This window comes from Giraffa tippelskirchi, chromosome 12 (assembly GCF_054371585.1).
Source record: "Giraffa tippelskirchi isolate mGirTip1 chromosome 12, T2T-mGirTip1v1.2.pri, whole genome shotgun sequence".
NCBI classification, from domain to species: Eukaryota; Metazoa; Chordata; class Mammalia; order Artiodactyla; family Giraffidae; genus Giraffa; species Giraffa tippelskirchi.
Genome location: NC_137286.1, coordinates 90,220,059 through 90,240,257, shown reverse-complemented (window position 1 = coordinate 90,240,257; position 20,199 = coordinate 90,220,059). Strand labels below are relative to the sequence as shown.

Here is a 20,199-nt window from a genome sequence, read left to right as displayed (position 1 = left end):
GGGTGCGGCGCGCGGGGCGGACGCACGGACGCGCGTGGGGTCCCCGGGGCAGGGTCCCCGGGGCAGGGCCTGGCCCCGCGGCGAGAGCGCTTCCTTCGGCGGCCGGCGCGCGCAGTGCGCGCGGAGCTCCAGCCGCCCGCACGGCTCGACCCCGCTGCACTGCGCGCCAGAAGGCGACTCCGCAGGGGCCGCTTTGAGGGCTGCAGAGCGGGTGGCGCGCAGTCCCCGCCCCCGGTCGCCGCCCGGCCCGCCCCAGCCCCGCGGGCGCTCCCGCTCCGCGGCCCGTCGTATTCCAGGCGCTTCCCTCCCCAACTGAACGCGGGAGGCTGCCGTCCTGGACGACGCTTGCCCCGACTCGGGAAAGCGATTTCTGAGCCCCCAACGACTTAGGTTCCTGCACCCAGCGGAGTGCGAGCGCCTTTTTTCGGTTGGGTTCTGAGAGGAACCTTCTGAGGGACCTCGACTGGTGGCTGCGTCTTGACGGCTCGGGAGGGAGCCGCAGGACTAATAGCGGGAGAGGAGCTTAGACCAGAATCTAGAGCCCCTCCTGGTTCTGGTGGTGACTCGACAGCCGAGTCATCTCAGGTCAGCCCCAGCCTGAGAGGGCAACAGCCAGTTCTCCTCTTCTGTAAATTTTCAAATGGTGATGGAGTTGACCAAGTAATTTGAACGATCTCTTATGACTCTGAAATCTATGGACATGACCATGTCTACTCGTTCTAAGGGGCTTCCCTGGTGGCTCAGACGGTTAAGAATCTGCCCGCAATGAGGGAGCCCTGGGTTCGATCCCTGGGTCCGAAAGATCCTCTGCAGAAGGGAATGGCAACCCACTCCAGTATCCTTGTCTGGGGAATTCCATGGACAGAGGAGCCTGGCGGGCTGTAGTCCATGGGGTTGCAAAGAGTCGGACCCCACTGAGCAACAGTCACACAGGAAGAACCAAAATCCTGGGGGAAGGACTGAAAACTGAGTCATGAGTCCATTCATTGTGGTCTCGACAGTAGCTGGCGCTGAGAGCTCAGGATGTGTCCGCTGCTGCGCTTTCCATTTAATTTTCAAGTCCTTGGAACTGAGCTCTTTGTGGATGGACACCGTCTAGCGGTTTTTCCCTCCATCCTACCGTGGTTTAAATCCTCAACTTCTTTTCCCGAGTTCCCTTCCTCTTCCTGGAACTGAAAGCAGGCTTTGCTCTAGCCTGGCTCCCCCTGCTCGGCTCAGCCCTCCCTCACAGGCAGAGCCATGGCCGTGGAGGAGGGGTACGGGTCGTCCTAAAACCTATCTTTAAATTTAACCTCACACTGTGCCCTCTCCAGCCCCTCCCCCCTCACTCACCCTCATTCTTGAGAATTTTGGTGCCTGACCCTCACTGTCTCAGACACTCCTGATATTAATAAAATTCACACCCCTACATAATTCCTCTGCCTCTCCTTTCTGTCCGTGGTCTTGTCCTCCACCCCGCCTCAAGCAGCGGCCCCTGTGAACACATCCCTTACGCCTTTTCATTCCCAGGACCTGGGAGCTTGCCTTCATCTCAGTTTCAGCCACTCCAGATTCTGACCTCCACCCCCTGTCTTTCCAGCTCACTTTCTCTAATACCTCAACTCCTGCAGTCCTCCAACTGCAGGAGTTTAGTGGGACCTCCATTTAGCCTCTCCTCCACCTTGTCCCTCGCGAGCCTCAGGTCCACACTTGCCGACTGTAAAGGATTTAAACTCCAAGAGCAATACTAATGACTTCCAGGAAAATACTCTCAACACCTATGCTCTTTTCTTTCTGATCTTCTTGGCCAGAGCTCAACCATAACCCTGGTGAAGCTGAACCCTCTGCTTACTCTGTGCAGGCTTCCAGGTATCTTGAGTAGAGTTGCATCTCTTGAAATTCACCACCTTTAGCTGGGGGCTTAGTTTTCTTCCACCATCCTCATCCTTATCCTATTTCATTTGCTTTTCTCACCCTCCAGACCACTCTGTACATCCTCCTCTCTCCTTGATCCTCAAGACTTCCTTCCCATCCTCACTCTCAGGTGGTGACCTTGTACTTTAATTCCTGGGAAGAATAGAAACAGTTGGAAGAGAACTACATGCTCCCATCACCACAGCCACCATCCCCCCAACCCCCGGACAGATGAATGAGTGGATGTTGTTCAGTCACCCAGTCTGCCTCTGAAACCCCATGGACTGCAGCATGCCAGGCCTCCCTGTTCCTCACTGTCTCCCAAAGTTTTCCCAAGTTCATGTCCATTGCATCAGTGATGCCATCCAGCCGTCTCATCCTCTGATGCCCTCTTCTCCTTCTGCCCTCAATCTTTCCCAGCATCAGGGACTTTTCCAATGAGTCAGCTGTTCACATCAGGTGACCAAAATACTTGAGCTTCAGCATCAGTCCTTCCAGTGAGTATTCAGGATGGATTTCCCTTAAGACTGACTGGTTTGATATCCTTGCTGTACAAGGGACTCTCAGGAGTCTTCTCCAACACTACAGTTTGAAGGCATCAATTCTTTGACACTCTGCCTTCTTTACGGTTCAGCTCTCGAAACCGTATGTGACCACTGGGAAGACTATAGCCTTGACTATGCAGACCTTTGTTGGCAGAGTAATATCTCTGCTTTTAAACACACACACACCCTTCCACCCCCTGGACAGATGAATGAGTGGATGGTGCTTGTAGCTGAACTCAACTCTGCCACTCGACACTTTATTCACCTCCTCAAAATCCTAGAAATCACTCTGGAAGTTCTCTCTCACACACATCATCAGATTTTCCTCCCTCTTCTGGATTGTTTCCATGTTTTCAGCAAAACTCAAAAGAGTTTCTGTATCCACTGTCTCCCCTTTTCCTCCCTCCCCCCTCCCTCTCTGCCTAAGCAGCGGAAATGTAATTTCTCCATTTCTAGTTGGTCTGAACTCTCCCTCACTCCCTTGGGTAGCAAGAAACAATCATCTAGCCTGCGTAAAGCATTGTCCAGTTGAATGAATTGGACAGCTCCTCTCAGCAGTGCACAGTCCCCTTCTCTCCGATGGCTTCCTCCTTCTGCCCTGTCTTTCCCTAAGAGGGCCCAGGTGGGTGGGAAGCAAAGGTCAGGTGGCTTAAAGGGCCTTAGGAAACCAGGAGGGAGAGGGGTGCCTAGCTTTGTGTTGGTTCCTGGGGGGCCGGCACTTGCTGGACTCCAGTTCAGGGTCCTCGTCCCTCTTGGTCACCAGGCACTCTGCTAACCTGAAGGCAGAGGTCTGTGGCTCGTGAACCTGTGGTCTTTTTCTTTGACTCCCGTGATGCTCCCGGGAGCACCTGGTAGATACCAGCTGTCGGCTGTCACAGGCCGCAGCCCCCCAAATCTCTGTCCTTGGGTCCATTTTGCTCCTTGGCCTGGTGGTTTGCCCACCTCTGCCGAAAGGCTCCCTCACCCCTCTCCGCCACATGACAGCTCTGAGAAAGGCCCACCGGGGCTCAGAGCGTGTCTGCACATCAGGTTCACAAAGCCAACTCTCCATCTCGTCTGTACTGCACACGTCCGTTCAGACCCTCTCCTGCGCTGCTGTATTTTCTCCATGGAGCTTATGACCAACTGACCTACTATCGAATCTACTTAGCTATTTGTTTGTTATCTGGCCCTCTCCTTCTCTCGACATCACATGCTCTGGAAGACAGGATTTCATCTTTCCCTAGTGCCCGGTACAAAGTGAGAATTCAATAAATATTTTTAAATCTCAGGGCGTGAATAAGCCTCTCCAGAACAGGGCATCACTATTTTCTGTACAATTCCTGGCAGTTGAGAACAGTACTCTGATTACAGGGGGTGTTCAGCAAACACTCTGATAATCTGGTTGGAGACAGAATACTGATACCGAGAATTAGATTCACGGCCAGAATACTGATACCGAGAATTAGATTCACGGCCAGGTTTTTGTTATGTTTTGGCTCAAGTATGACTTGGCCCCTGGGACATATCTGAACCCTATTATGATGGCTTGGCCTTCCATATTTTAGGAAGAAATGGGTCCAGATATCTGAAGAATGACTAAACCCTCTTTCTACTTTGTATTTCTAAGCCATCCACCAGCTCATGATGTTGTATTTCATTGGAGGAGAGGAAGAATTTTCAGTAGTCCAGGTGTGTGGCTACCCTCCTCCTCTACCAAATGTGAAGTATCCATCTTCACATTTGCTGCTTGTGTGGGGCAAAACCGAGTCTAGGTCTGACCCAGCTATCCCCCTGCTTCCCTGGAAACAAGGGGCTGGTGTCCTTAATAGGCACTTCACCCCTGGTTGGAAGCCTCATAGGCTGGAATGTTCTGGAAAAAAAATAAAGCTAACTTTGTGCTGTGTGTGAGGCGCATTTTCAAGTACCTGCATGTGGTAACTCATTGAGTCTTTAACCACAGCCTTTTGAGCAGGTGCTTTCAATATGTCCATTTTATAGATGAGAAGACCAAGGCACAGAGAAGCTCCTTAGGTCACGCAGCCAGTGAGTGTCTACTTCCCAAGGCCAAAGGCACCATCTCTGTGCCAGGGCCTCTTGCTTGGTAGGCCATAGCACAACCAGTCTCAGGAACCACACTTAGGTTAGTGTGATCAGCTTCTGCTTGGAAAGTATCTTTTAATTTGTATTCCATAAACCAGATTTTTGTGGACAAATGGAAACAGAAGGTGGTTTTTTTTTTGTTTTTAATTGAAGTATAGTTGATTTGGGGTCTTCCCTGGTGGTTCAGCAGTAAAAAATCTGCCATGCAGGAGACTTGGGTTTGATCTCTGGATGGGGACAATTCCCTGGAGAAGGAAACGGCAACCCACTTTAGCATTCTTGCCTGGGAAATCTCATGGACAGAGGAGCCTGGCAGGCTACAGTCCAGGGGGTCACAAGAGTCGAACATGACTCAGCGACTAAACAACCGGCATAGTTGATTTACCATGGCGTGTTAGTTTCACATTTACAGCTCCATCTCCCGTGCTCCTGGAGCCCTTGTAGGGTTGAGTCATTATTGAGCAGGCTGTTGCCACTCACCTTTCCTCCGGAGCTGCCCTTGGGGGGCAGCCTCTCCCATCTGCACAGGTGCCTGGAGACTGCGCCCCAGTAACCCAGCCTGGTCCTCAGGCAGAGTGAGGGGTCAGCATGGAGGTTCTCCGCCCAGCTGTAATAGAGTAGAACCTTTGTATTCTATTACAGGTTAATCACTAAAGAGATGTTGCCTATAAACCTAAATGGCCCACCTCTAAGGAGCCCCGCCTGCCAGGTAATGAGCGTTAAGCTAAAACACCTTTGGGTAGCTGAACCATCCTGACCAGGCCCACCTGTGAATGACTACAGGGAGGAAGAAACGAACACATCCCCTTTGGAGGCTGACCTGGAACGGGTTGTGTTTGTCTTTACTCCCTACGCTTTTAGCAAAAGAGAAGCCTGAATTTTGACTCGGGCAAGATGGCTCCCCATCTTCTTGGGCAGCTGGCTTTCTGAATAAAGTTGCTCCATTTATTTGGCCTGTCGTGTGGCGAGCAGTACCAGCTTGGACTTGATAACAAATTTTGGTGCATTCAGCCAGGAGCCTTGCTACTCATGGCTAGCTGGTCCCCTTTGGGGAATTTTCGGGTAAGGCCCTAGCAGCTGCTGGGACCACTTGTCTTGAAAATCTTCCCCTCAAAATGCCCCAGAGTGGCTCTGGCTGCCCCAGTGCTTGGCAGCTGGAGCAAGGAATCAGTGTTTGGAGGCTGGGTAGGGTAAGTTGCTCTGGTGTGTACTGCCAAAAAATTTATCTCCTCTCCGTTTGGGGCTTTTCTCCAGGATAAGCCAATTTGTTTTGTATCTGAGTGGGGAACCCTGTTGGAGAAAAGAAAGAGCTGTTGGGCTTTTACCTGATTTGTGAACCCATTCATTTGTTTCTTTGGGTGCTACTGTTTGTATGTGCAGTTTGTACTTTGTATTTTTTTTTAAAAAGTGATTTACCTGTATAACTGAAGGATAATTGCTTTACAGAATGCTTTGTTTGTCTTGAATTTCTGTCTTTAAAAATGGAGAATGTTTCAACTATCCCTAAAGAAAGTCCTCTGAGGTGTGTTTTGGATCAGTGATCTTATTACAGCTGTGAGTCCATGAGTGAGAGGAAGATATTTTATTGAAACAACGTGTGGCCACAGTGCCTGTTAGGATCTCCACGAGGGTTTGAGGCAGGGTTATCTGGGGACCCTGGGCACCTTGTACTGCTATCCTTGTTGTGCTAACTAGGTCATTTAGGGTCTCCTACGTCATTGGCATATGTAAAACCCCCAAGAGCAAAATTGAGAGTTTATTTATGATTTTCTGATTGTCCTTTTGTTTTGTTTTTTTTTGCTTAATACTCTTTTTTTCCCTTTACAGTTAGCTCACTTTTGTGATATTTAAAACTTTTTTACTGATATCAAGTGGAGGTAAGGAACAGGAAAAAAAAGCAAAGAGAAAACAAACTCTGTTTTTCTCCAGGAGTGGGATATTCCCAGGAAGAAGAGAAATCTTCCACTTGGTTCCTAAAATTACCAAAAGCTACAAATAGAAATAGACATGTCTTTTCCATGAATATTAGTAAGGGGTTTTGCCATCTAGACAGATAGGATTTATCCTGACAGAAACCCAATTTGAATCCACTCTCTTTTGTAACTGATGGGTTTTATAATGTTATACCTGATTTCATGACTTAAATTTTGGAATGGGAACTGTGTTTGTTTGTTTGTACATGTTATAGATATCTGGCATTGCCAGAATTAATTTGTAAAAGAATTTAATTGACCTAAAGGAGTTTAGGCTTCCCTGGTAGCTCAGCTGGTAAAGAATCCACCTGCAATGTGAGAGACCCTGATTCGATTCCTGGGTCGGGAAGATCCCCTGGAGAAGGGATAGGCTACTCACCCCAGTATTCTTGGGCTTCCCTGATGGCTCAGATGGTAAAGAATTCACCTGCAATGCAGGAGACCTGGGTTTGATTCCCTAGGTTGGTAAGATCCGCTGGAGAAGGGAACCTCTACCCACTCCAGTATTCTGGCCTGGAGAATCCCCATGGACAGAGGAGCCTGGTGAGCTACAGTCCATGGGGTCAACAAAGAGTCTGACATGACTGAGTGATTTTCACTTTCAAAGGAATTTAAGTGCTTAAATAAACACTCAAATATTTTTTAAAACACGAGCCAGAAAGAATTTCAGGTTCATGTGACCTAGGAAATATTCAGTATTGAATTAATGTCTGGTATTAAAGTTAGCTTAAGCTTGTTGGTTTGATTAATACAGACATGTTTTAGGTCATCAACATCAAGTATAATACTTTTATTGTGCCTGGGTTTGCTAGAAATCAAATACTATAAGACCTTATTATTCCTATTGCAAAGTTTGTCAGCAATAAAAATAACAATATGACAAAGCTTTTTAAGTAAATAGAGATAAATGAGGTAAGAGTTTTTGGTAAACACTATAGAAATAGCTGGGGCTTCCCTGGTAGCTCAGCAGTAAAGAATCAGCCTACCAATGCAGGAGACATGGGTTCGATCCCTGGGTTGGGAAGATCCATTGAGAAAGAAATGGTAAACCACTCCAGTATTCTTGCCTGGGAAATCCCATAGACAGAGGAGCATGGAGGGACTATAGTCCATGGAGTCGCAAGAGTCAGACATGACTTAGTGACTGAACAACAAATAGGAATAATTATGTTTTGGGAATATCTATCTAAAATAGTTTCTCCAGATTTATGTAACTTGAAATTCAACGAAGTTAAATGAAGAGGATTCATTGAACATCTGGGTCATTTCAAATGGGATAAAATATTAGAACATAAATTGCTGGGCATGTCTAAGTTTACCTACCTTTGCCTTCTCCGGAGAGGAAGACTAAAGCTCAAGTTTGTCAGTTAGGAAAAGCGGTATGACAGTTTCCAATTACTTGCTTCTTGTTTTTTCACTAGAGGTGAAGGTTTTAAGGTTCAAAATTGTAAGGTAAAATTTCAGCATGCAAAGATATAGTACATGTATTTTCAGCAAAGAAAGTATGAGGAATGAAAATGCATTTTGCTAAAGCAAAAAAGGTGATTTTGTCTTAGAGATGACTGTTTCTTTTTTATACAGAAGTTTACTTTTAAAATTTTGGCTGCACTGGGCCTTCATTGTAGCATATGGGCATCTCTTGTTACAGAGTGTGAGTTTAGTTGCCATGTGGCACTGACCAGGGATCGAACCTACATCCCTTGCATTTGAAGGCAGATTCTTAACCACTGGACCACAGGAGAGTCCTGAGCTGATTGTGTCTGAATGGAAAAGAAAGTGAGGGATAGATTAATACAGATACAGAAATTGTAGAAGGTTCTTAGAGCAGGAACACTGCAAGAGTTTTGTGCATGGTCAGGACTGGCTAAGATAACATTGAACTGAGTGAGGAAAATGAATTTTAAAAATAATGTACAAAACCTGAATTTCGTTCTCTAAGAAGACAAGATTTTCTTAACATTATTGAACTGCTTTTGATAATTGTGTGTTTCCTTAAGTGATCTGTATTTGTCATTGAGATACTTTTTTATCACTGGTTAAAACTTTTGATTATTTTTGACAAACTGCCCAAAGATCAAATTCTAAATGAAGTTCACGTGATCTCAAGCTAAGTTTGAGGCTTTCCAAAGGGTCCCTGGAATAGCTCAAATTATTTTCTCCATCTCAGAGGAATATCAAGCTAATTAGGCTTGTTTGGTATGTTAAACTACATAAGAAGCATTGTCAAATAAACGGTGATGAAATAAGATTGTATCACAGAACTTCTTAGATTGTATTTATGGGTAAATGTTAATATACACATTTTAGAAATTATGTGAAATTCCTAAAATTCTGGTATATCCTGGTAAATGATAATAAGTCATAATTTCAGTAATTATCTTAAATTGTATGTCACAGCAGTAGCCAAGTGTCTTTTCAACCACTTTGTAATCCTAATTGGTTGATGCCAAAGCAAAAAAGCATCTTTTTAATAGTTAGAGATAAGCAATTGCTATTTATGGCTTTACAGTGGCTTTTGAATGACTGTAGCCGTACTGGGGCTTCCCTGGTAGCTCAGCTAAGCTGGTAAAGAATCCGCCTGCAATGCAGGAGACCCTGGGTTGATTCCTGGGTCAGGCAGATCCCCTGGAGAAGGGATAGGCTACCCACTCCAGTATTCTTGGGCTTCCCTGGTGGCCCAGTCATTAAAGAATATGCCTGCAATGCAGAGACCTGGGTTCGATCCCTGGGTTGGGAAGATCCCCCCGAGGGGGGCACGGCTACCCAATCCAGTATTATTGCCTGGAGAATCCCCATGGACAGAGGAGCCTGCAGGCCTACATACAGTCCACGGGGTCGCAAAGAGTTGGACATGACTGAGTGACTAAGCCCAGCACACATACCTATTTTGCGAAGAAGCAGGATTTCATCAGGTTCAAATAGTTGTAGATTAAAAAAAAAAGGATTGATTAGAGATTCTAAGAATATTCATCACCTCCATTCAGTAAGAAGTAGCCTGAACCATCTTCATCCTTTTTCCCACAAGATTCTGGAACTGACACTGGGGAATTGTATTAGGGGAGACCTTTGTATTCTATTACAAATTAATCACTAAAGGGATGTTGCCTATAAACTTAAATTATACAGAAATGGCTCATTTCTGGGAACCCTGCCTCCCAGCTCATGAGCATTAAGGTAAATACCTTTGTTTAGCTCACAGGAAACATCCTGACCAGGCCCACCTGTGAATGACTGCAGGCAAGAAGTAACTAACACGTTCTCTCCAGCAGCTGGCCAGAACCAGGAAAGGTTTGACTTTATTCCCTTCTCTTTTAGTATAAAAGAAGCCTGAATCCCAACTCAGGCAAGATGGTTCTTTGGGACCCAGGTCTACTATCTTCTTTCTTGGTCTGCTGGCTTTCCAGCTAAAGTTGCTGTTACTTGCTCTAACAGCTTGTCTCTCAGTTTACTGACCTGTCGTGCAGCAAGCACTGCGAGCTTGCACTCGGTAACACAACCAATAGCCTAACACCCCGAAGGCTGGGAGACACCTGGGGAATGGCATCGCTGGAAGCTCATGCTCTCACTGTCTGGCCTGCATCCAGGAAATTTGAGGACAAGGGCACCTGACCGGAGTACCTGTATTATTCTGCACTTTGTCATTTAGCTTAATGATTTATCTTGGCGCTCTTTCCAGATCAGTAAATAGGAGGCTACCTTAATCTCTTTTGCTATAGCTGCATATGGTAGTCCATTGCATTGGGTGTGCAATTTATTTAACTAGCCTCGAATTGTTGCTCATTTAGGTCATTTCTGGTACAAACGGGTCTGCAATGAATGGTACTGTCCAGTGTGTCATGTCTGTAGATAAATATTTGTTAGTGGACTGCCTTCTCAAAGAGTGTAAACAAAATTTAATTTCCCTTCATAAGGATTGTCAATAATTTTCCAACTGCGCCAAAGAGGTATTAAATCTAATAATCGAATAACTGGACATTTAGCAATATATTGGGAATAATTTTTTTTACATTAATGGATAAAATATTCCTAAGTTTTTCTTAAAAATTTGGTACTTACTAGTGAGCACTCACAGATGCCAAAGTGAATGAACAAGTAGCAACATCAGAAGGTTTTCCTAGGGCTTAATTCAAAAGTTCATGTGATTGGTAGTTAAGATTTGAGAATGTCTGCCTATATAAGCATATTTCATGCTTATCAATATATTCCTGGGTGATTCTCCAAAGAGCAGATTGTTTCACAAAGAGCATCATGACTTACAGGTCATTTTACCTGAGCATGTTTGGAAACGGTTGTGGAAATTAACAGAGGGGTGCTGTATGGTCCAGTGGAGAAACAACACAACTTGGTTTTTAGAAAGTCTAAAGCATAAATACCGGAGAAGGCAATGGCAACCCACTCCAGTACTCTTGCCGGGAAAATCCCCTGGACAGAGGAGCCTGGTAGGCTGTAGTCCATGGGGTCATGAAGAGTTGGACACAACTGAGTGACTTCCCTTTCACTTTTCACTTTCATGCATTGGAGAAGGAAATGGCAACCTACTCCAGTGTTCTTACCTGGAGAATCCCAGGGACGGGGGAGCCTGGTGGGCTGCTGTCTATGAGTTCACACAGAGTCGGACATGACTGAAGCGACTTAGCAGCAGCAGCAGCAGCATAAGGATTGTATAGCTTAAGCTCCTCCAGCACTACCTTGTTTTTCTACAGTTATCAATGGTGTATAATCAAAGTTTTGCACTTTGCCAGTGAGAATGAAAATGGTTTTTCTGGGTTTTTATTTTGTGTTTCTTATTTCACTTCCATATTTCAGAGCTTACATTTTCCTTATTAGGAAGATTAGCCCTTTTTCTGGGATATTAGTGCAAATATTTCCTGGTTGGCTATTTGCTTTAACTTTTTTTTTTTTTATTTACTGCTATACGGAAGTCTTTATTTTTATGGCATTAAAATGATCAGTGTTTTTGTGACTTGTATATCTTGAGGCACAATTTGAAAGGCCACCACACCTCCAAGATTATAAAGGAATTCTCCCATATCTTCTCATTTAGTTTCATCATTTCCATTTATATTCATTTGGAATTCATCCTGGTATAAGGTGTGAGATGTGGCTCCAACTTTAATTTTTGGTGGCTACCCAGTTGTACCAATATCATTTGTGGTGTGGTTTAGTCGCTAAGCTCTGTCTGACTCTTTGGGACCCCATGACCTGTAGCCCGCCAGGCTCCTCTGTCCATGGAATTCTCCAGGCAAGACTACTGGAGTGGATTGACATTTCCTCCTCCAGGGGATCTTCCCAACCCAGGGACTGAACCTGTGCTTCCTGCTTGGCAGGTGGATTCTTTACCTTGTTCATTTTTACTCCACTGATTTGAGGTGCCAGCTTTATTAAGTACTAAATTCTCCTATGTACTTGGGTCTATGGGCTTTCTGGTTGGTTCCAAACAAATCTTTTCTGCTGGTATTATTATTATTGAGGCTTTATAATTTAGTGCAGCTAGTTCCCTCTCATTGCTCTTTTTCAGCATTTTTCTATTTTTGTTTTCCCAAATGAATGACAGTTTACTTATTTACAGTAGATTTACACTATCTTTTAAAATTTGGTGTCCCTTTAAAATGTTATTGATGATATTTTCATAAACTGTGTGCTCTTTCTAGAATAATGTGTACTCCCTGGATCCTTTGTAGTTTTATACTTGTCACCCCTCTGAGGTAATTAAAAAATTGTTTTTTGTTAATTAATTAGACTGCTTCGCATCTCAGTTGCGGTACTCTGATCTTCATTCTGTCAAGTGGGCTCTAAAGTTGTGGCATGTGGGCTTAGTTACTCCTTGGCATGTGGAATCCTGATTCCCCGACCAGGGATTGAACCCAGGTCCCTGCATTGCGGGTGGATTCTCAACCACTGGATCACCATGGAAGTCCCCCTCTGAGGTCATTTTGAGCCAGATTTACAATGATTGGAATCCACGTTGTTCATAGCATGACTGGATACTAGACTTCATGCTGGTTTTAACGGTCTGAATCAAATTTAGAGAATCATAAATTAATTCTATGAGTATTAGTACTTGAAAAAAGTGGAAGTCGCTCAGTCATGTCTGACTCTTTACGACCCCATGGACTGTAGCCTACCAGGTTCCTCTGTCCATGGGAGTCTCCAGGCCAGCATACTGGAGTGGGTAGCCGTTCCCTTCTGCAGGGGATCTTCCCAACCCAGGGATCGAACCCGGGTCTCCTGCATTGCAGGCAGATTCTTTATCATCTGAGCCACCAGGGAAGCATTAATACATGAATTTTCCTCACATGATTTTTAGGTTGCTTTTCAGAATACAGGCTGTAAGGAGAAAGGTCTTATGCTACCCTGTATGAACTTCTTACTGCACAGCTACTGTCATTGGTAAACTGAAACTGTAAAACATAATTTCCTCTCCAACATCCCTGGGTCATCCTAGAAGTGGGTTAAGAGTCAGACAGAGCTGGTAACTAGTGGGCAGGCCAAATCATTTAATAGCTATTGATGACACCCATAAAAGACTCCGTTTTACCAGGAACAACCCACCAACTAAAGGGAGTGGGAATACCCAAGGACATCAGGGAAGTTGGAAAAGGAAGTGAGAATGTGGTCTGTGTCCTTAGAAAGGTGGACTTAATGACTAGGTCAATTTATTTTATTTACTCGATGTCCAGGATTCTCTAGTCATGTACTATCTGTATATCAGTCTTTCGGAATGTCTTATAGTCCCTCTAGAAATTGAGGTAAAAAAGTCACTGAAAAGTAACCATCTTAAAGTGAGCATTTCAGTGGCTTTTATTTTTATTTATTTGACTGTGCCAGGTCTCAGTTGCAGCATGTGGGATCTAGTTCTCTGACCAGGCATCGAACCTGGGCCCCCTACATTGGGAGCGTGGAGTCTTAGCCACTGGACTGCCAGGGACTTTTAGTATAGTCACAATGTTGTGCAACACCCACCTACTTCTATCAAGTTCCAAACCATTTCCCCAATACAACACCATACACATTAAGCAGTTACTCCACATTTCCTACTCCTTCCAGCTCCTGGTAACCACTGATCTTTCTATCTATATGGATTTATATAGTCTTGATATTTTCAATGAATAGAATCACACGATATGTGACCTGCTGTGTCTAGTTTCTTTCACTCAGCCTGTTTTCAAGTTTCAGCCACATTGTATTGAGTTGATCAAAAAGTTCGTTTTAGTTTTTCTATAAGATGGCACGGAGAAACCCAGATGAACTTTTTGGCCAACCCAATAGCTATGTTCCCTTTTTGAACAAGTGAGCTTGTCTCACCTGTGGATGAATGAGTGTTTAAGAGAATGAGTTAAACCTAGGGCAGCATGGAGGCTCAAAATGGGAATCAGTGTATCAAAGGATGAAATTTTGGAGGAAAGAAATTAGAGCTTTATGTTTGGTCTGAAATGCCTGTACCAGATTCTCTATGTACTTGGGACTACGGGCTTTCTATTCGTGTGTGTGTGTGTGTGTGTGTGTGTGTGTGTGTGTGTGTGTGTGTGTGTGTGTGTGTGTGTGTGTGTGTGTGTGTGTGTGTGTGTGTGTGTCTGTGTGTCTGTGTGTGTCTGTGTGTGTCTGTGTGTGACTACGGGCTTTCTATTCGTGCGTGTGTGTGTGTGTACTACGGGCTTTCTATTCGTGTGTGTGTGTACTACGGGCTTTCTATTCGTGTGTGTGTGTGTGTGTGTGTATTATCAGTTCTTAAGGCTTTATAATTTAGTGCAGCTAACCCCTCTCATTGCTCTTTTTCAAGGTTTTTCTGTTTTTGTTTTGTACCAGATTCTCCTAGCCTGATTTCTGTCAGTTTTAAGGAGACTGTGAGCTGCTTTGCATGTGGTGAGGTGTTCAGCTTGACATACAGGAAGTACTCAATAAATGCTATCATAACTGCAATTAACTAAAGTCAATTATTATCTTGACTTCCTTGAGTTTAGGGCTTCTGTGGGAGACAGCAGAGGATAGTGGTCAAGTTCGGGGGCACTAGACCAGTCACATGGATTCAAATATCTAATCTCCGGTTTCTCACTTATTAGCCATGTGATCTTCAGCAGATAATACTCTGTGCTTCAGTTTATACTTAACAGAGCAATTAAGAGGATTGTGAAATAACTATGGTAAAACACTGAATACAACACCTTTAACGCACTGAGTGGTCAATAGATGCTATTATGATTTGAATGGGTCATGTGGCTTTAAAATGTTTTTGACACTTTTCTCTTGGCAAATTTCCCACAGCATCCTGTTATATATAAGATGAAAAATAATCCTTATAACATCTAAACATTTGAAGGCACCACTGCAGACACTGAAGGTTTGCTGACCCCAACTATTAAAATCTTAGTTCTTTCAACTTCTCCTTTAATAGAGTCAGGCAGAAAACAAATGAGTAAAGGGACACATACAGATTATTCTCAATCTGCAATATTTAAAAGCTTTCCTGGTGGCTCAGACAATAAAGAATCTACCCGCAATGTGGGAGACCCGGGCGTTTAAAAAACACAAAGCACTACGGTCACCTATGTTGATGGTAGGTGTTTAGATTGTAGGATGACAAGTGTTAGGTTTAGGGGACCCATTTCCTTTTTGCAGTCTGTTTGCCTAACTGAGCCACCATAGACATGGGATCCTCCTGCAGAGAATCTGTTGATGATGTTGAGGTACATACATGTGTTGGAAACCAACCCACCAAATGCTTAAGCACAACATGTAACATTCTTATTTCCAATCTATAGGAAAAAAAAATGAGGTGATGTGGAACCGTCAATCCAGTATCCTGTTCTTCTCAAGGCTGGATTCCAACTCAGTTGCTTCCATGCAGCAATGCCCCTACGTCCAGTTTCTCCTCTTCTCCAGCCTAACATTTTAAACTTTCTCGTGGTGCCTACAGTTGCACCAATTATAGATCCACTCAGATTTTAAAAAGGAATGTATCTGCGGATGAGGTCTGTGGGATGGAAATTTTGAGATAAATGAGAAGGGATGTTCAATGTCCTGGTACACGTGAGAACTTTATGGTGTTAAGTAGGAGGGAATGTTGAAACTTCTAGTGGAAAGCAGACCTGATTCTGGGCCCCTGTAGGTGGGAAAGAAGGCAAAGAATGCAGGATAGGTGAGGAGAGGTCAGATTTTCTTTGCAATGGGAAGTTTACCTCAGACCCATCTTTATTCACTAGGTATCTTGTTTTCTTTATATATAGATATATAATGAATTGCACAAAATCAGCTCACTAGGATAAAACTTGACCTTCTTAAATACAGATCCTCTCCTGTTGAAGATTTAACTATTTTGGGAAAATTGTGCTAAGCCAATTGCAAGAGGGGAGACCTTAACATTTCATTCTCCAAAAGAGGCAGCAAATCATGTTTATGAATACAATAAACATATCTCAAAAAAAGAATGATACAACTTTTATTTTCCATGGATTTTAAAGATACTTTTGCTACATAGTTTATGTATTTTTATGAGATTATATTTTTTCATCTGTATGAAGTTCAGCCTTACACAATTTTAAGGTGATATGTTTGGTAGTGTATCTATAATCTTTAAAAAGTTTAGAGTTTTTGGAATGTACAGTATATGAGGTAAAATCAAGATTACATTAAAAATTGTTTCTCCTCTGCACTCATTTTGCAGTGAGGCTCAAATGGCAAGTACACTATTAAATGACATTTACTATCAAAAATAGGAGTTCATTTGAGATACTATGAAAAACATAAGCCACTGTAACTGCCACAGTGGCACATTTTACCATTTTAGACATTCAACTATATAGAAATCTCTGGGCTATTACACTCAAACTCATTTGTACTGCCAAATGTGGCACTTTTAAGAAGTTTCTAGAAAACAATCACTGTTTTTGGGGAAGTTATCAGCCTACATATAAGAGATTAAATTTAAATAAAATGTAAACATACAGTATTTTATAGTGACAGATCATTCTTACCACTTGGGAAGGCCAAGTTTATCCATTTCTTTTTTGAACAAAAGTTAATGTTTTTTTCTACAGCACAGATCATTTGACATAAAACAATTACAACACATGCCCATTCTAATAGAAGGAATTCTTCAGAGATCTTCAAAGCACAAAACGTATGTCCTTTTTTTCAAAGACTGACAGAAGTGCTTAGTAATCACTAAAATGCTAACCTCAGCAACTAAAAATTAGTGATTCACTATCCTAAAATTCAAATAATAAATTAAAAAGGCTAGTTACAAGTGTTTTACAGATAACAGATGTGATAAAACAAGAATTTTAGATAGTTTCATTACAAACTGTATTATTACTGGCAGTCATGGACATCTATGCAAGATGTACAATGTGATACTTGACAAGATTCAGTCTGATCATCCAATAACTCACAAATGCAAGCTCACAAAACATTAATGAATTATGTAACTGCAAAGTGCTCTAATGCAACATTAACCACATGCAATCAACAACTGGAACAGTATCCAAACAGACATTACATTAAACATTAGTTTTTCAAGAAAGAAAGCAGCTTGAAGTTTACTGGTGCAAATTAATTTTGTCTTCAGATTTGGTGCCCCAAACAAAAAGGTTAGGTTTGATTATGAATTCAGATGATGATGGCAGTAGTTATGGGAGAAGCAGCAAAACTTATGGGAGTTCTTCAAAATCAGCCTATACCAGATAGATGGAGTGAGAGTGTATATGTGTGTGTGTATATATTATATATATATATTTCTACACGTGGTATATATAAAGCCATATGTACGTGCATGTCCTTATACACACACATATAGTTCAAAGGCTCAAAAATCAAATAAGTTTGAAATTCAGAATTATGAATTACTTTTAAAAAGTTAACTATCTAAAAGCCCTCTGTTCTTTTCCATGTTTTCAAGACCTGAAGATGTGTTTCTGAGTAAACGTTAAAATATTTTTAGGCCAAGTAAACTGTCTGTGCTTTCTTCAAGTGACTTATCTGTGAATTCATGAATATATACTTGTAATGAAGAACTCCACATTTATCAAACAAGAAGCTTTTTTCCATGCATATTCTTTCATCCAGTTTTTGTCTGCTAAGCCCCTCCAGTTATTCATCATAATCCCACTTACCAAATTAAGACAAATGAGGAGGTAGAAATATAGCACTAGATTGCTTTCACAGCATCATCATACTTTAACATTTTTATATAGCATGTTAGTGTGAATTTTAACCATTCTGAATTTTTCACTAGGTAATAACCTTTAGAGCAAACAGATCAGGATGTCACTGTTACACTCATGCCGACTGGTCAAAATATCAGTTATATATTGTATTGTTGCCTCTCAGAAATTTTGTTTCACAAGAAGGCATGTCAAAAAAAAAGAAAGAAAAAAAAAAGAGCCCCAACCAAACAAAAAGCCAAAAATTGCTATTTCTGTGGCTTGCATTCTAATAAGGTGCGAGCCTCTACCTAGCAATATAAAGCATTAAAAATGGCCAAAATGATGTACTAGAGTCTCAATGCCAGTGCTAAATGCCACTGTTTTTGTAAAAGCAATACAGAAATAATTTTAGTACATGACAAAATAAAATGTAATATTAAAAATAAACTTATATTTTCACTTGATTACAAAGTACTGAATGATAAAGGCAATCAGAATGGAAAAGAATGCGAAGAGCGCAAGGATGACGGCTGCGCACTGCTCGTCGCTGAGCGCCCGCCCAGCCCGCGCGCTCCCCACAGGGTCTCTGCTGGCGCTGGCTGGAGGCTCAGTCCTCTGAGAGATGAAGAGCACTGTCGTGCTGTAGGGGCCGACGAGGTCCTGATGCCCTGCAGGGTCTTGGCACTGGCGAATGGCACACACGCGGAAACGATATTCACAGTTCAGCTGAAGGCTTGAATACCGGAATGAAGAGTCAGGACCTCTGTAAATCTGATAGTAAGATGTGAGGAAAAGAAGAACTGTATGTGAAGGCTGAGTAGAAAATCTATGTTAAAATTGGCTACGTTTAGAGTTACTTTTGACATGGAAGCTTGTGAGAGCCACCACCTGGCTCTTTTAAATGAGATTTTAAAATACCTATATATTAACTCAAGCGTTCGCTGTATAATGGCAGGGGAAATCTGAAGAGTCAGGGTATGCTATCTCCCCTCTTAGAGCTTACAGACCAGCTGAAGAGGGAAGATGTGCCCCCAGAGTAGCTACAGAATAATCACAGTCAGTCCACAGGCATTTCTCTGGTTTCACCAAATGTAAGAAGTCAAACTTGTGTGAAATCATTCCATGAAAAGAGGAACAGTGTCTAATCTTCCTCTCCCATGGTATCTTTGTAAAACTGGTTTCTGTAATGTTTCAAACAGATGTGATGAGTGAAACAACAAATGAAAAAGGAGGAGAGCTCGGTACAGGTGTCTGTGGCAAATCATTTTATAAACTTTAAAATGAGAGATCACTTAGAACCAAAGAATTAAATCTTAAAACCCAACTCCTCTGCTCAATCCCCCAGAAGGGCAATAACAAGAATAGAATTCCACAGATGTTCAAGGCAGAGCTAGTGAGTGCCGGGACCGGGCTCCGAGCCCTTGTCTACCCCTGCACACCCCGTGACGGGGTGACAGTCGTCCTGTGTGGTGATTACGAGAATGAAGTAAACTGGGCACTCCTTAGCACAGCGCCCAGCATATAGAGAGTGCTCAATACATGGAAGCTCTCGCTTCCATTACCGAATCCCTCCACTCATTCTCTAAATGAAAAGACCAAGACTCAGTGGTTTCCCAGTTTCCCCAGCTAGCTGGTAGGTTACAAGTAAGGTCAAGCAATTTTAGCTGCCTTGTTTGTATCTGTGTTATAAATCTAAATTTTACATACTGGTTTGCTCCCAAAGGAGCAAGGTAAGATCTTTCCCTCAATTCTGTGTCTCTAGCGTATAATAGGTACTTATTAATAAAAGGCCACTATATTAGCATTGACTATGTATATATCAAAATGTGTATTGGTAGATACTGAAAAGATATATAAATGAATTTTTATTGAAAAATGAATCTTTAAAAAATGCTGAATATGCCCTAGTACTGAAGATGCAGATGAGCAGTTCAGGGAGTGGGAATGTAGAAATGATTTATGTCTCAGCGATGGTAAAAGTATGAAAAGTAAATCAGAAGACTGCATTAGAAAGCAGTGTGAAACAATATACATACAATGGGTCAATTTAGTAAAAGTTAAAAAATATGTATTTGTCCTAAAGGTACAGTGGATGATACTCATTTTTGCCTTTGAAATTTTCTTTACTTTCCATTTGTCTCCAAATGATCATGGTAAAATGATTTGGGAAAAACCTCAACAAATGGCATGAGGGTGACAGGTGAGGTGATTTGACACTGAGAAGAGGACCATGTTAATACACTAACTGGAAATTTAGGTCTAATTCCATAGGGGCCACTTTACTGTGTGCTATTTAAACAGTGTTTAAGGAATCCTGATCATAAGGTTGAGTGAGGGATTGAGAAGGTTGGGCATGACAGGGGCTCTTGGTGATAAAAGCACAAGGTTTCAAGTGAAAGTGTTAGTTGCTCAGTTGTGTCTGACTCTCTGTGACCCCAAGGACTGTAGCCTGCCAGGCTCCTCTGCCCATGGAATTTCTCCAGGCAAGAATACTGGAGTGGGCAGCCATTCCCTTGTCCAGGGGATCTTCCCGACCCCAGGAATCAAACCAGGGTCTCCTGCATT

The 20,199-nt window shown here is 42.8% G+C and overlaps 1 protein-coding gene across 11 annotated transcripts in view; it reads right to left on the bottom strand.

The window, feature by feature from the left end:
- Window positions 1-15,906: 15,906 nt before the first annotated feature.
- The window catches only part of FNDC3A (fibronectin type III domain containing 3A), a 109,047-nt gene continuing 104,754 nt past the window's right edge, over window positions 15,907-20,199 (bottom strand). For all 11 annotated transcript variants that reach the window (XM_081547520.1, XM_081547518.1, XM_081547513.1 and 8 more), the window contains one exon: window positions 15,907-18,405. In XM_081547520.1, the coding sequence (XP_081403646.1) occupies window positions 18,091-18,405 (315 nt within the window). In that variant the 3' untranslated portion in view covers window positions 15,907-18,090. The remainder of the gene's footprint in view (window positions 18,406-20,199) is intronic.